The sequence below is a fragment of the Parasteatoda tepidariorum genome, chromosome 3 (assembly GCF_043381705.1).
Source record: "Parasteatoda tepidariorum isolate YZ-2023 chromosome 3, CAS_Ptep_4.0, whole genome shotgun sequence".
NCBI classification, from domain to species: domain Eukaryota; kingdom Metazoa; phylum Arthropoda; class Arachnida; order Araneae; family Theridiidae; genus Parasteatoda; species Parasteatoda tepidariorum.
The window spans coordinates 89,111,808-89,127,932 of record NC_092206.1 but is presented as its reverse complement, the minus strand read 5'-3'; the positions used below and the strand labels follow the sequence as shown (position 1 = coordinate 89,127,932).

At 29.7% G+C, this 16,125-nt stretch overlaps 1 protein-coding gene across 3 annotated transcripts in view; it reads right to left on the bottom strand.

Moving 5' to 3' along the window:
• Positions 1-10,588: 10,588 nt before the first annotated feature.
• The window catches only part of LOC107440091 (glutathione S-transferase 1), a 33,548-nt gene continuing 28,011 nt past the window's right edge, over positions 10,589-16,125 (bottom strand). For all 3 annotated transcript variants that reach the window (XM_043049129.2, XM_043049128.2, XM_043049127.2), the window contains exons 3-5: positions 15,740-15,881; positions 14,354-14,518; positions 10,589-10,847 (exon numbers count right to left, since the gene is read on the bottom strand). In XM_043049129.2, coding sequence (XP_042905063.1) covers positions 10,710-10,847; positions 14,354-14,518; positions 15,740-15,881 — 445 coding nt within the window. In that variant the 3' untranslated portion in view covers positions 10,589-10,709. The remainder of the gene's footprint in view (positions 10,848-14,353; positions 14,519-15,739; positions 15,882-16,125) is intronic.

Below are 16,125 nucleotides of genomic sequence, written 5' to 3'. Positions count from 1 at the left end.
AGGACCTTACAAGACCTTTAATCGTACCTTTTCATGCCTATTACATAGAATTGATGCCTGAAACACAAATAATAGTCTTTTCTAAGCATTTCCGTGTGCGTGATCATAACACATGCAATTGTTTTGAAGAGAAATGAATTCGCTAAAGATTGCTTTATTATAAAAAATATAAAAAAAGTTAATTTTCCTGATATCAAACAATTGCATCATCAACTTCGAAGACACTTAGGATTAACTATTTCCTTAATGTTGCATTGTGATAGAAGTAATATAAGCTTTCCTTTCTTTATCTTTAGTGAGAGACTTTATTACGAAATGATAACGTTAAGATAAATCTACTAAACACATATAAAGCAGGGATCTTTGAAAGTTGAAATTCCAGGAGGGAACTTTTAAAATATAATTTTGCAACTATATATTTTATTTCTTCATTTTATAACCGTTGTTGAACAGCAGACCCCATTGTTTGGGTTTACGACTCCGTAGTTCAACTCCGTAGCCTTAAAACTTTGAATCTAAACTAGAAGACAAGGGAACTCCTGGATCATGTATTGAAAGAAATTTGCTTTCGTGGAGGACTTTTTAGATGGAACTAACCCGCATTTGCGTTACATGGAGAGGGAAACCACGAAAACCTCCCACAGTTAGAATGACGGCATGGGGATTCTGATCCATGATCCGTCTACTACTGAAGATATTATACGTCAGCACTATGGTCGGTGCAAGCCGGATGCGGAGTCCGTTTTGACAAGCCATTGCTGGGATTCAAGATTATAATTAAGTTCAGTATTGATAAAACTAAAGGCTACTAGCATTAATTTAGTTAAGCGATTAACTAACTATGTAAAGAATTGTTTTCTTTCTAATATTAAAAAAAAAATATGACAACAAAACAAAACTCTGTAAAAATTGCACCTTCTGTGTAATAAATTTCTGGATCAATATTCTCTAATAAGAAATTTCATTAAAATGAGGAATGCTCATATCACCTCCAACTCATATTTCACAGCAAATCAGAGAATTGTTAGATAATTATTTTTAATGAACTCAGTGGCGCGACAGCCCGCAGAGGGCCAAAGCCTACTGTGCCCATCTCAGTTTTCTTGACCTTGGGCTCTGGGGTGCAGGAGCAAATGTTCCGGTCAGGTGATCAGCCGAACGCGGAACCCCCAGTGTTTAGTTTCCTAAGCATGCTTGGTACTCATTTAGCGACCCACTGAAGGGATGAAAGGTTGAGTCAACCTTGCCCGGACCGAGGATCGAACCCAGGGCCTGTAACACGGGAGCGCGAAGAGCTACCACTCAGCCACAGGGCGTCCATAATTTTTAATAAGTCAACTATTTTATAAGATTTAATTAAACAAATAATAAATCTAGATATATTTAAAAAAAACAAGATTTTAAGAATACACATAATCAGCTCTACGTACTTTAAGATATTCAGGTTTCATTTGCTCTCCAGCTAATAAATCAACATATTTCAGGTTTAAGTCAACACCCAAACATTTGGCTGTCATTAGAACGGCCCTGGTGGGACCGCTTGCAGGGTGGTAATACAAATCGATCGTCATCTTTGCTGAGTCTAAGAATCTGAAGAACTAACTTCTATCTTAAACAGTTGATAATTCTATCTTAATCCTTATCTTCTATCTTAATCAGTCTTCAGCTTCTTATTTACTCAGCTGATAATTTTGACTGTTATTCTTCAGACGGGGGGAGGGAGGAAGACGCCGCCAAGTGAGAGGGATGTTAGGCAAAAGTTATCATTGTTTCAATTGTAGTTGAAGGTTGACATCATAAAACTTCAAAAGCCACTTGTTTTGTTAGTTTATCTTTTCACGGTGATTATCCTCCCTCCCTTGATGCTTTCAGACTTTTTATTCCGCCGGCTACATCGGTGTTTCAGTGGGGGNGGGGGGGGGGGGGGAATCGTGTACATCAGGGCACAAAATGTCGGTAGATTTATTTCGCTACAGAGATAAAAAAAAAAAAAATTCATTATGAAGTTTAAAAATAAAAAGAAAAAAAAGAAAGATTTCTTTCTTCTCAGGAAAGTTAATAATTCTTTAAAAAAATATATTATATTTGTTTCTTTCTTATGTACAAATAAATTTCTTTTCGTCTTAGAAAGTTTAATTATAGCTGGTTTCATATTTACAAGAAATGAGTTTAAAATCAATAAACGAAATGTAAGAAAGTTATGATAACTCAGAAGCTTCATAAGTTTGGTGACCAAAGATCTACATCGTACAAGCTAGAATGAAATTTGCACTTGCCCAAGCAATAGCTTATTACTGAAAAAAAATAATGATAATAGCAATTAATACTCTGTCTAAAAAATGACCTTAGCTGCATTGTCTGCATCAGCACTTTTATTTCAAGCATAAATCTGAAGTATTAATAATTATTAACAGAAAAATTGGTATTTACAAGGAAGATACAAATAATCAAGTCTAAGCCTGTCCTCCGCATGAAATTAATATAAGTTATAAGGGTATTTAAATGAAAATTAATTGTATCCCTGATTTATCGATATTGCCTGCAAAAGTTATTTTTCATTTCTCTTAAATATTATTATCTATTAATACGTTTTAAATTTGGAATATTCATTAAAAATTAAGGTTTAAAAGCATAAATGTTTTATCTTAATAAAGAAATCTCGTGATGTTACCTTATTATGCAACATTCTATAATAAAGATATGAGTTACCGTTTTACAATCATTAAACAGTACATAAAATGGATAAGAAAAATAAATATTACTTATGTAAAACTGTGTTTTGTAAAAATATGCAATTAAAATAATGAATACAAAAAAAAATTACTATTTGAAATTCTAGAGCGATTTCAAGAATAAACTTTCGCATTATTGCTAAATAATATCATCCGGCAAAAGAATATTTGGAACAATTTTGTGTTCATCAAAAATTTNCGTTGATTGGAGAAAATTTCGTGAAAAAAGATAAAAGATTGCGTATCCGGTAAGTATAACAAATGCAAGAACTCCAAGTGACAACACTCACTCAACGTGTCAAAAGATTAAAAACGAAACAGGTTTATCAACAGAATTGGACGTAAAAAACAATTCAGGTTAATGGCGGTAGATGGCGCTTGCTAATGAAATGTTGCAGTTCATTCTCGTGGCTTTTGATAAGGATATGCACGAGTTGAGAGCGGAACGAGGGCCCATCTCCATATACAAAAAGAATGTATAGTAGATATTTTCAGTAAAAGTTAATTTCAAATATAACAAGCAGGATTTAATGTTTAGAAATAGGTGCTTTTAGAAGAAAAAAAAACTATTTGAGGCACTAACTATTATTTTATTTCTAAATTAACTATAATTAGAACTTTTTTTTTCTTCAATAGTTAAAATTCAAATTTAGCGAGAAGGAATTAATGTATAGAAATAGTTGTTTTTATTCCAAAATAAAAGGTGATTTTCTTACTTTTTTTTCAAAAAAAAAATAATCATTTCAGGTACAAACTAATTTTACTTCTTCAATTTTTCTGTAATTGTTAAAGTTTAAATTTAACAAGCAGGACTAATGTACACAAATAGTTACTTATATTCCAGAATAATATGTGATTTTTTATTTAATTTCAGTGAAAAATAGTCATTTGAGGTACAAACTATTATTTCATTTTAAATTAACAGTTAAACACTTTTTCTTCAATAGTAAATTTCGAATTTAACAATCAAGACTTATGCTAACTATTATTTTTATTCCAAAATACTTCTTCATTTATTTTCAGAAAAATAGCCATTTGAGGTAAAAACTTTTTTTTTCTTAAAAAACCCCCCGATTAAAATATGTTAAAAATAGTTTTTTTCCATTAATAAAAGTTCGCAAAAGTTTTCCAGTTAAGGGAATACGTGAAATTTAACCAAAATTCTTTGTAAGAGTGATCGTGGTGCGCTTAAGTAATTTTCCTCTACAATTTATTAAATGTCAAAAAAAAAAAAAAGGCAACAACTTCTCTGATGTTTTTTTGTCCATCAGGAATAAACTATAACATGGCGACATAATTGTTATCTTGGTCTTGCTCAGCTAAAGTCAGCAGTGAGAGTCCAACAAGGTCACACTCTTCGGTGTTGAAAGAAATTTTTTTCAAGTGCTTTGCTGAGTAATCACGTAAAAAAGTTGCGATCGACATCAAAAATTGAAACTTCTTTTCAAATTCTTTGAATTGATAAAAAGAAAAAAATTTCGATGACGTTTGCCCTGATTATTTGACAAGTTCCTCCGGAACACAGCAGTGCTCATTATGAAGTCCCAATAACTAAGTCTCATTAACTACTCAGTCCTATGACTCGGTACCAGAGTTGGCTGTCGAATACAGTAATCGATTACAACTGTAATTGATTACAGATAATTATAGCTATGTAATTAATTACTTGCAATCACGATTACAAGTAATCAAAATTTTTGATTACATCAGAGTAGAGCGAAAATGTAATCGATTAAATTTTTCAATTACAGTAATCAATTACTTGTAATCATGATTACAAAGTTTGATAACAGCTCTAATCATGATTACAAAGTTCGATTACAGCTGTAATCATGATTACACAGTAGATTACAGTAATCAATTACTTGTAATCGTGATTACAACTTTCATAAAATTTTGATTACAGATGTAATCATAATTCCAAATAATTGCGATTACAAGTAATCACAACAAAAACCATTACGAGTAATTATAATTACAAGTAATCAAAATATATGATTACATGTAATTTGATTACATGTAATTGTGATTGCTTATAATCAAACTATACGATTACAAGTTATTACGATTCTATACTATATTCAAATTTATTATGGAAGTATGTATGAGTTTATATATTTTTATGTACATAGAATGTACGCGCGCATGAACGTACAATTTGTGATTCCTATATATACAATGTAGGCACAAACGTTGTTCGTATGTACAATATACATAATTATATTGTAATATACTTAATGCAATACGTACATGCTTAGTACATATAATTATGCATTTATTATGTACGCATGTATGTTAGTTTGTACGAAAATGCAATGTTTTGTATCTTTGTATACATAGACATTATATGTATGAACATATATGAAAATGATGTTTATACGTTTGCATGCTTTTATGTACTTAAGTACATACATTGTATAAATTTACGATAATAGCACGTATATACAATGTACGTATGTATATAAAATGTACGTATTTACGTACAATATGTAAGAATGTTGTTTAAAGGTACAATATATGCACATAATTCAGTAAATAAAATGTATGCATGTACATTTATATGTACATCGATATATGTACATCGATATATGTACACGGAAAGTATGTACTTCTGTACAACGTACGCATGTACTTGCATAACTATATACTTTATTAATACTTATGCGCATGTAATGTATGGATGTACAAAACAATAGTTATATGCACAATGTACGTATGAGCATACAACGTATACATGTACATAATTACAAGTAATGTGTAAATACATGCGTACATTTAAATATATGTAATAACAATATACACATACATTGTGCATACATTAAAAAATTTCCTTACATTAGTAAAGTTATTAAAGTTTGCTTTAAAATTTATTTTAAAGCATATAAAACTCGACTTCATATATTTTAGAATGCAAACGATAATCTTATTTTAAATTTCCAAATATTATTTCCACACATAAAATGTACCGTTTTTTTTGCCATTTAAAAAATTTCTATGAACCATGCATTATGTTATAAAAAAAAAAATTCAGTATTGTCAAACAATGAAAATGCCTGAAAATAATTTTTTATTCAAAGAATTTTAAAATGATAAAGAACAATTAAAGCTGAAAACAAAATTTAAATATCGTTTGATTTTGTCATTCAACTTGCTTGAGTCATTATAAGTCAACTTACATGCATTTTATTTATTGCATTGTACACATATTTAGACATAAATGTAATGTACATATGTATACGTGTAATGTATGTACGTATGTACAATTTATGTACATACATTCATGCATTGTACATGCATATATAGTACATATGGATATGCATACATGGAACATACGTGCATTGTGCATGTGTGGATACATTAATTGGACTCATTTGCGCCATATGCATAGATTGGGATAGCATGCATGTACGCAAGTAAAATTTTTACGAAAGAGTTATGTCCAATATATTTATGCACATATGTACTGTATATGTACACACATATGTACATTATATGAACATTATATGTTCATTTCATCATATGTACATTATATGAATATACATCTGTACGCTATATGTATATACATCTGTACGCTATATGTATATACATCTGTACAATATATGCATCTCAAATGTGTGTATGTACGTACGTTATGCATGTCGAATGCATGTATGAATATATGTGAAATATAAATACGCCCAATGTACGTACAATAGTTCACAAATGTATTATGCATATTTGGATACTTACATTGAGCATGAACATATTATGTACATGTACATAAATACACTGGACATGCATATCATGTACATGTATACATACATATATTGTACATCCTACAGATATACCTATATTGTACATGCATACATATATTGTACTGTTCATAAATAAATTGCACATACATGCATGGGACATACATTGTACAGACAATGTATGTATGTTCGTACAAACACAAGTACTTGTATATACATGCGTACATGAACATAGATATACATTTTACATACACAAATATTTGCATAAAATGCATATATTCATTGTGTATAAATGTACATGTCTACATTGTTTGCACATACATACGTAATTATTATCTATATACATACGTACATATATTTTATACCTACAATATAAGTGTATGTACATGTGTGTGAAACTAAAATGTCTGAACATATGCACTAGATAAAATCATATGTACATACATTTCAGTTACATTCATTTGTACGTATACAAATACGTACAAAATGCAGTACATGTTAATACGTGCAAAATGTATCATTATAAAATACATTCTACTATCTACTGTAAAATATAATCATTTATAAGAATACAATAGTCTTGTAATCGTGTATTTAGATTACATGTAATCAAATTACCTGTAATCATGATTATATGTAATCATATATTTTGATTACTTGTAATCATAATTACCCGTAATGGTTTTTGTTGTGATTACTTGCAATCGCAATTACTTGGAATCATGATTACAGTTGTAATCGAAATTTTGATTACAGCTGTAATCAAGATTCCAAGTAATTGATTACTGTAATCAATATTGTAATCATGATTACATCTGTAATCAAAATTTTTTGAAAGTTGTAATCACGATTCCAAGTAATTGATTACTGTAATCGATTATGTAATCGTGATTACAGCTGTAATCGAAATTGCAATCACGATTACAAGTAATTGATTACTGTAATTAATATTGTAATCATGATTACAGCTGTAATCAAAATTTTTGAAAATTGCAATCATGATTACAAGTAATAGATTACTGTAATCAAAAAATGTAATCGATTACATTTTTGGCCAACTCTGCACATGCTTTCATACATTCCCAAGACAAAATTCTTGAGTGGACCGTCATGTGGTAATAGATTTTGATAGGCCAACAAACTTCCATCATTTCATGTTGGAAGATAATGTTTTACGATATGATGGTTTGCCAACATGTTATGTAAGAATTTCTTCGACCAACAAATTCCATCATCTCACGATGGAAAATATTGCTTTAGTACTGTGATGATCAACCACCAAGTTATGTTAGAAATTCTTGGGCCAACAACTTCTATCATTTTATAATGAAAAATGTTGTTGGTGTCTTTCAAATTTTACAAACTGTCAATCTTACGAATGCTGTTTTTCAATATTTAAATGTTGTCAATGTTTTATAATCTTGCACAAAATTTCAAAGTTTAATATAAAATTTAAATGGTTTAAAAAAAATGAATGATTTTCTCTTAAATCATAACATGGTTATTATCTCATTCACTTTAGTGCATAAATATGAGTGAATGTAATAAATATCGTATCTTGTCTTATCATAATGGTTCATACGTATTGTCAATTTTACAATTATGGGCGAAAAATTATTGAACTATAATACTGTTGAAAAAAATTATTCGTACTAAAAACTTGTGTTCCAGAATATAATATGGAATTATTGCTTTAATTATGGATAGATTTTAATGCTTTTTTTCGGATTTAATATACAGCTTTTAATGTTTTATAATTAATAAGCGTGCAAATCTTGTATTTTGGGTAACATAATTCAACATTTTTTTAGTTTTGTCCATAAAATTTACTTTACGATTCCGTATTTTAAAAAATCACTTTAAGAAAAAAAATATTTGAATAAAAAAAATGAAAGTTTTATCACCCGAATCAAGCATAAGAACAATTGTTGGAAAAGCAATTTTTTTGCCCGGAAAACTAATTTTAATGTTAACAAAAACCCCTTTTTTAATTTCTTCCCCATAATTTTTGAATTTTGAGAATAAAAGTACTGTTTAAAGCCATTAACCGCTTCTCAAATAAATAAGAAATTGCTGTTTTCTATTTCCCAAAAATAATCTTGTATCGAGACTTTTAAAACAATAAAAATAATGCTTATTTCATTTATTATTATTTTTTTTCTTCATGAAATCTTAACTTTTTGTTTCCATATCCACATTGAATTTAATACGACATTCAAAATTTGTCTTACAAATTTTTAGCACATAACATCAAAATCTAAAACATTTATAAATTCATGAATAAAAACAACCCTGTCACCGTGAATGTCATCTTGCCGTCGGGTGGTCAGTATTTTGGTTGTTTTCATAAAGTTCAAGTTAAATATTGGACAAAAAATACCATATATTGAATAAGTAATATAAAGGATTAAGCATTTATAAAAGTTTGAAAAAAATTCTGCTTTAACATTTCCAATCGAACTTTTCAATCCAAAGTAAAAAGAAAATTATAATTCAGCTCAATACATACGCCAAAAAAAAATATTGGAACTAAATGATGCTTTAAGAATTAAATTATATGACATAAAACCTTGTTCTAAGACTATCATTGATAAAACGATGAAAATTTTTGTTATTATCCCAATATGTGATCTACCTGAGTATTAGATATTTGCTTCTCTAATAGTTGTTTTTTTAGCTTTACTCTTTGAGTGATGCTGCCCAGTATACATTTGCCCGGTATATACCCCACACTGGTATATTTTTTCAAGGTTAAGTGCCACTGCCCGGTATACCCTACACTAATATTTTTTTAAGATCAAGTACACCTGTCGGCCATATTATAGTAGAGCCACCTATTGATCCGCAAAGTAACTACACATTAGCTCGCATATTGAGATAATACCAAAGATTTGATTTAATTTAATTTAAAAATAATTAACAGTCTATTTTAGATTAATATGTGTTCACAATATGTCGGGATTCGATCAAACGAAGTTCGATCATTTAGGTTTCCATAACAGAAAAAAATTAGAAATGTTACTCAAGTATACTAAACTTTAAAAATGCATTCTGAAATATTATAAATTAAAAAAATAAAAGTTTAAAATGAATAAAAGAAACCTAAATTTAAATTACTTTGCTGACCTGTCCAATTTATACCAATATGTTTGAAATATTATTTGAATATTTAAAATAAATATTAAAATTATTTATATAATAATCTATAAAGAGTCTATTTAAGTAGTATTCAAGATTTGCCACATAAGAAATTGTTCGCATAATGTAATGCATTTAATAAGCGATGTCAACTAAATGTTATTGTAACTTAAAAACGTCATTAAAATATAAATTTATTTGTCTCTACTTTTTATAAGCATAGATGTGTCATTTTATTTTTCAGTGTCTTATGTGTCATTTTATTCATTTTATTTTCAGTGTATTGTCATTTTATTATTCATTTTATCTTCTTACATAAAATATGCCATTTTGATTGCTCAGATATTTTAATAACACTAATATTTATTTCCTTTGTTATTGTCTTTCAATTATAAAATGTCGGTCATTTTTTCATGGATTTGAGACATTTCTATCAGCAAAAAATAAACTTAACCTTTTTTTGTGTCTTTAGCGGTTTTTATGATCAAACCAAGCGTTTTTTATGATCAAAATTCAAATTTTCCAATATTTTTTAAGATTGGGGGTTAAAACTGATTCTAAAATCTGTTCCAAGTTTTGGAAGTCTAACAAAAATGGTTCTGGAGTAATGAGACAAACTCTTACTTTTATTATTAGTATAATATTGACTTATTTCGCCTCATGAAATTTCGGAGTTCTCAGTGGATGGAGGTATTTAAGTGAAAGAATGTTTCAAGTACATTTGGAAGCAAACAGTAAGCAAATAACCTTAAGAAAACATGCGTTTTGGCAGTAAATTATAACACCATGAGAGATAACAGTTTTAATGAATGTTAAGATTTAAAGAATTTAGCCAATAAGAACAAGAAATAAAAGCTATACATACTCTTTACTTCTTCTTATCATTCACACGGGTCTTCAATTTACAATCCTTGGATTGAATTGAAAGCATGGACTAAAATAATTTATAAAAAGGAGGAAAACATAAAAAAAACAGAACAACACAACTTAACAGAACAGTGATTTATTTAAATTCGTATTAAAACAAATGAATCATATTACTGTGAAAATAACTTATGCTTCAAGGAGGAACAAACGTATTTTAAAATGACAAATGTGCAACATTTCTTTATTTTCTAGATTTTAAAGCTTCCCTGAATTCGTTGAGAGGAATTTCGTTGATTTCTTTAAAGTCTGGAACTTCTGATTTCATTTTGTTTAGCCAGGCAGTGATTTTAGGGTAGGCAGCATAACTGAAGTCATCCAACTAGAATAAAAAAGAAACAGAATTAGTATAATTGTTATGTTACAGTACCTTTAACTGTTTCTTGCAATAATGACCAGGGTAAGTATGAGAATATGGCAGCGAATTTGATAATTTTCATCTATATTGAAAAATGACGCCAAATTAGCTATTTTTGAAAAAAAAGTTAAATAACTTTTTAATTTATCTGTTCTAAAGCCCAGATAATTCTTCACGGCAAGATTATATATATAGTTTAAAATAATCGCATTGTTTCCTGTGTAAGGCACTTAAATTTTATTTTGTTTTCATTTTCCTTGACGACAGAGCTTCGACGTTGTTGTTGTTAATTTACGTCGCATTAGAGCTGCACAATGGACTATTAGCGACGGTCTGGGAAACATCCCGGAGGATGATCCGAAGACATGCCATCACAATTTTGATCCTCTACGGAGGGGATGGCACCCCCGCTTCGGTAGCCCGACGACCTGCGCGCGAAGTCGAGCACTTTACGGTAGCACAGTTTAACGAGGACCAATACCGCACACCCTACGCAGACTGATCCAAGTGGTCACCCACCCGCACACTGACCGTAGCCAGTGATGCTTGATTTCGGAGATCTGCTGGGAACCGTGTCTTAACTACCAGTCCACTGCGGGACTGACAGAGCTTCGAAAAACAGGAAATCGTGAGAAGACAAAAATTTAGAGGATCTAATTCTGTTAAATAAACTATATATTTCAAAATTAGTCACTAAATTTAACAACAGGTTGCGTTACTGGCTTAAGAAAACGAAGCAACGCTTTCTTGTTGCATATCAGAACATTCTAATCATAATATTTCAAAAAAACCTGTTAATAATTTAAAAAAAAAAAAAAAACATTTATTTTTTCAATTTAGAATTCTTTTTATTTTTTTTTTAATTAAGTTTATGCATTTAGATTTGGAGAGTTGATTATTGATACATTTCAAAATCGCTGGTCACTTTTTGGACAATCGGTACTTCTACATTGGAATATTTTCCTTTTCCTTAAAAACTTCGATGAGAAGACAAATAAGACAAAATTGTTCATGTTCAATTCAAATTAGTAAAAAATGCATTTATGCTCAATTTATTTCCTTACATTACAATTAAGTTATTTAAAAGGTAATAATTTAATTCGAGTAACGGGTCTGTTTCCAAAAGCATTTTCAATATAGTCTTTCTGTGGCAATTACAGTTAATTATTTTGCAAATTCTATTGCCTACCTTTTAAAGATTTGGTTCTACGGTAGATTTACTTATTTACTAAAACTAGAGTTTTTACTAAATACCTACTAGTAAATGAAGTACAAATATCGAATAAAAAATTACTTTTAAAGTTAATACATTTATTAATTATGACATCGTATTATTACTCATTTTTTAACTAAAATTTGACTTCTATGAGAGTATGAAACTAACGAATAAAAAATATGTCAAAACGTGTACGATAACAATTGAAACAATGCAAACAACTATAAAAAATCCCATTTAAAGTTGAGCATTACTGAGACCAACTGAATTGCACAGAATTACAGACGAATTGCATGCTTGTTACACCAAGACCTAACAACCAAACTGAGAGCTAAAATTAAATAATTTTGGCTCTTGACGGACATGTGAGATTAATATATATATATATATATATATAAGTACNCTCACACTATTGTATTAATGTATTTTGCTTTGGCTATATTGATAGAATATCAGAAAGCACACTTTTTTGCGGATATAATCGTGTGGGCTGATGAAAAGATTATTTCTTTTACATTCCGGTTTTTTTTTTAAAATTTCATCCTCTTTTTTTAATCAGTTGTTTGTTATTTTTTTCTCATTATTATCCCCCCCCCCTTTTTTTCTCCTTACGTCTATAATTTTCCTTTGTTTTATCTTCATTTTGAACATATTTGATATATTGTCGTTTCTTATACTGACAGTTTTTCTACTAAAGTTAAAATTATTCACTTAACATGTATGTACTCAAAGAAATCCTGTTTGCTTACTCTTGTGCCTTCGCTTCCCACCCCAAAATCTTATTATCTGTTAGCATTATAAATATTTAGACATATTGGTAAGCAGAAAAAATTTTTCTAAGTAATCATTTTTTAAAACAATAATTATATTTTTATAACAATATATAGTTATAACAATATATCATTCAAAAAAATTTGAAGAGTTCACAACCGTAATTTAATATTCTCACTTACCAAATGGGCGGACATATTAAATACTATTTTTGTTTGCATCTCATTGTGCATGAAGCTGATCATTAAGTTTTAAATCACTTAACAGATCTCTTTAACTGTAACTTATTACAGTATATTAACGTTATTTGCACAACAATAATAATTGTAAAACGGTTAATAAGATTTGACTACCTTCTTAGCTAACTTTATCTTAAAATGTAGAGTAGAATTACATTATAATACTAATAAAAAATACAACTATTCTCTTAGTTTTAAACTAAAAATTGAATTAAAAACGTAATAATAGTTGAACAGGAAAACAACTTTAAATTAGGGATGCAAAAATCTTTATAGAAAAGCAATACCTTTATGACTTTTGTTAGTTTTATGCTGATGACAACCAAAACAATATGGAAATGATTGAGGAAAAACTGGATCCTACCACGTGATTTTCAGGCCAATAAAAATGCGCGGACAACAATGTGAAACTGGTACAACATCATTAAACATAATCAAAATAAAATAAAAATCGCCACTCAGCTTTAGCTGGTAAGTTTAGTTGTAGCATTTTAGCAACAGCATTATTAAAAATTATTATCTTTTCACACACATGCGTTCTCAATTTTAATTGGCTGTTTTGTGTGTTACTAACCGCAAGTCTTCTGTGATTGGCTATTTGTTATCATTTCACTCTCTTGTTATATTATATAAAAGATAGATGTATATATAGAAAACTGATATTAAAAATGTAAGTTTATTAAATAAAATAAATCCTCACTTCTCTGAACAGTGCACAGTAATCAGCGTCCTTTTTAGAATCCTTGTCAAAAATGAAGTAAAAAAAGTGTGAATACAAGCTGTCGCTATTTAGAAATCGAAACAAGAAAAATTAAAAATAAAACTGCCATCGAAATCTAACAAATCATTACCGAGGAAGGCGAAAATGAAAACATCAAAATATCTTTGATTGCAGGAAAAAAGTGGAAAAGGTAACTATTAGAAACACCATGTCCCATCAGGCAATCAAACTGGATTATGGTATTTTCTATCATGGCCAATTCACTAGTGATGCAACATATTTTAATTACGTTTTTGTGACTTCTTCGCTTAGACTCTGATTTGAGACCCCTATTGTGCATAGTTTTTTTTTTGTCATAGCATTTTTGACATGGATTCTAAAAACACGAATTAAGGGCACTGAATATTGTACAACATTGCATAGAGCATATTGTACAACACTTTTAGTATAACGAAAACGTTTTATAGCTACTAATTACATTTAAGCTACTCAAGAATAATTAAGTATATTTTAGTTGTCTTACTTCTGCAAAAGTTAGACTTGCAAGGATGGAGAGGTCAGCAACAGTCAGATGATCACCCGCAACGTATGGTGTCTTGGAAAGGAATTCTTCTAAGAACGCCACGGTCTTCTCATAAGCTTCCTTCTTTTCGGGATCTCCTGCCTTTCCCAAAAATAATATGGGATACTAAAAAAAAGAAGAATATCATATGAGTGAAAGTTACAGCGAAGCGTAGAGAGTTTTTACTTAGTGAATGTAAAAGGACAGTTTTCCAAGGGTGGCGAAATGGCAACACTTCCCAAGCAAATGGGTACAGCGTCTTGCCAAGGTAACAACATAGATATAAAGGCCCTGGACCAACATAGATATAAAGGCCCCTATATTAGTCCCTGGTAACAAGATTAAATGCTAATTACATGCTGGGTTAATCGTTTTTTTTTAATTATTTGTAATCGAATTTATGAAATTTTTGTTAATTTTACGGTTGTTTTACTTCAATTTCGTAAAATGCTTTGATGTTTTTTCTTCCTTAAAAGATTTTGAGTTAGAATAAAGACTTCGTATATTTTTATCTTAGCACTAAAAGTAAATTCCGATTTGATTTAAATATTTTAATCTCTCGTGCTTTATTTTTCTTATACTTGTTACTATGTTGAATATAACGCATATTTATATGTTTGACTTGCAACCTCTTAAACTAATAGAAAAATAAATATTGTTAAGGATTACTTTTTCCACTTATTTAAATGTTACTCAGCATCTGTCGGAACGAAGTTCCAATATAATTTATTTCATAACCGACGGTGAATAGTCGACCCAATACTGAGCTTACGACTATAATCAACCCAGAAGAATTGGGAACTGCTCTACTGGAAAAAATACTAACCCGCATTCGCGCTACATAAAGAGGAAAAAACACGGAAACCTCCCACGATCAGCCTGACGGCACTCAGATTCTAACAAATGATCTGTCTACCACTTAGGACTAGCACTCTGTTCAACTAGCAATGCGTTCGGTGCGAGTAGGGAGCTTGTCAGCTTAAGATGCGCCATTTTTGTGAACCAATCAAACCCAATGCTCTTGCAACACCATATAGTTGTTTCTTTTTCACGAACGAATGTTCGCTTTATTTATCGAAAAAGGCCCTCAAGTCTAGGATTCCGGTAAAACTACAAAACGGTAATCTTTTTTAAATAATTCTATGATATATATAGTAAAAGATATCACAAATTAAATTTCTGTCTGACGTGTTTAAGGCTTTCATATTGTTTTGTAAGCATATTTGTATAATTCGACAACGAAATAAAACGAAACTACAGGCAGTCGTGGATGATTAATTAAAGTCATATTAGAGTATACTGTATATCTATTAGATATATAAAGGATATGTATATTAGAATACATACCATGTATTCAAGCTCAGCCTTATAGAGAGTGCCAATATCGAAGTAAAGCAGCCTGTCGACAAGGGCTCTTTCTTTTGGATCCTTGGGATATAAAGGACTGTCCGGAGAATATTTGTTCACAAGGTATGTGCAAACAGCACGACTAAAAAACAACAAACATATTAATTATTCAAGTTAAAGAGTAAGTACATATTTTCATACAAAACTTGATTTACAGTAAATACTTTTTATGCGAAATAATTGACATTCCATGAAACAAAAATAGAATATAATAAATAACGGAAAAGTAAACAACTTGATAAAACTAAATTTGGTATATTATGTTTGGCTTTAGATTTCAATGTTGCAATTTAAAATTTTTTGAACTCTTTTTAAAGCCTTTTGGT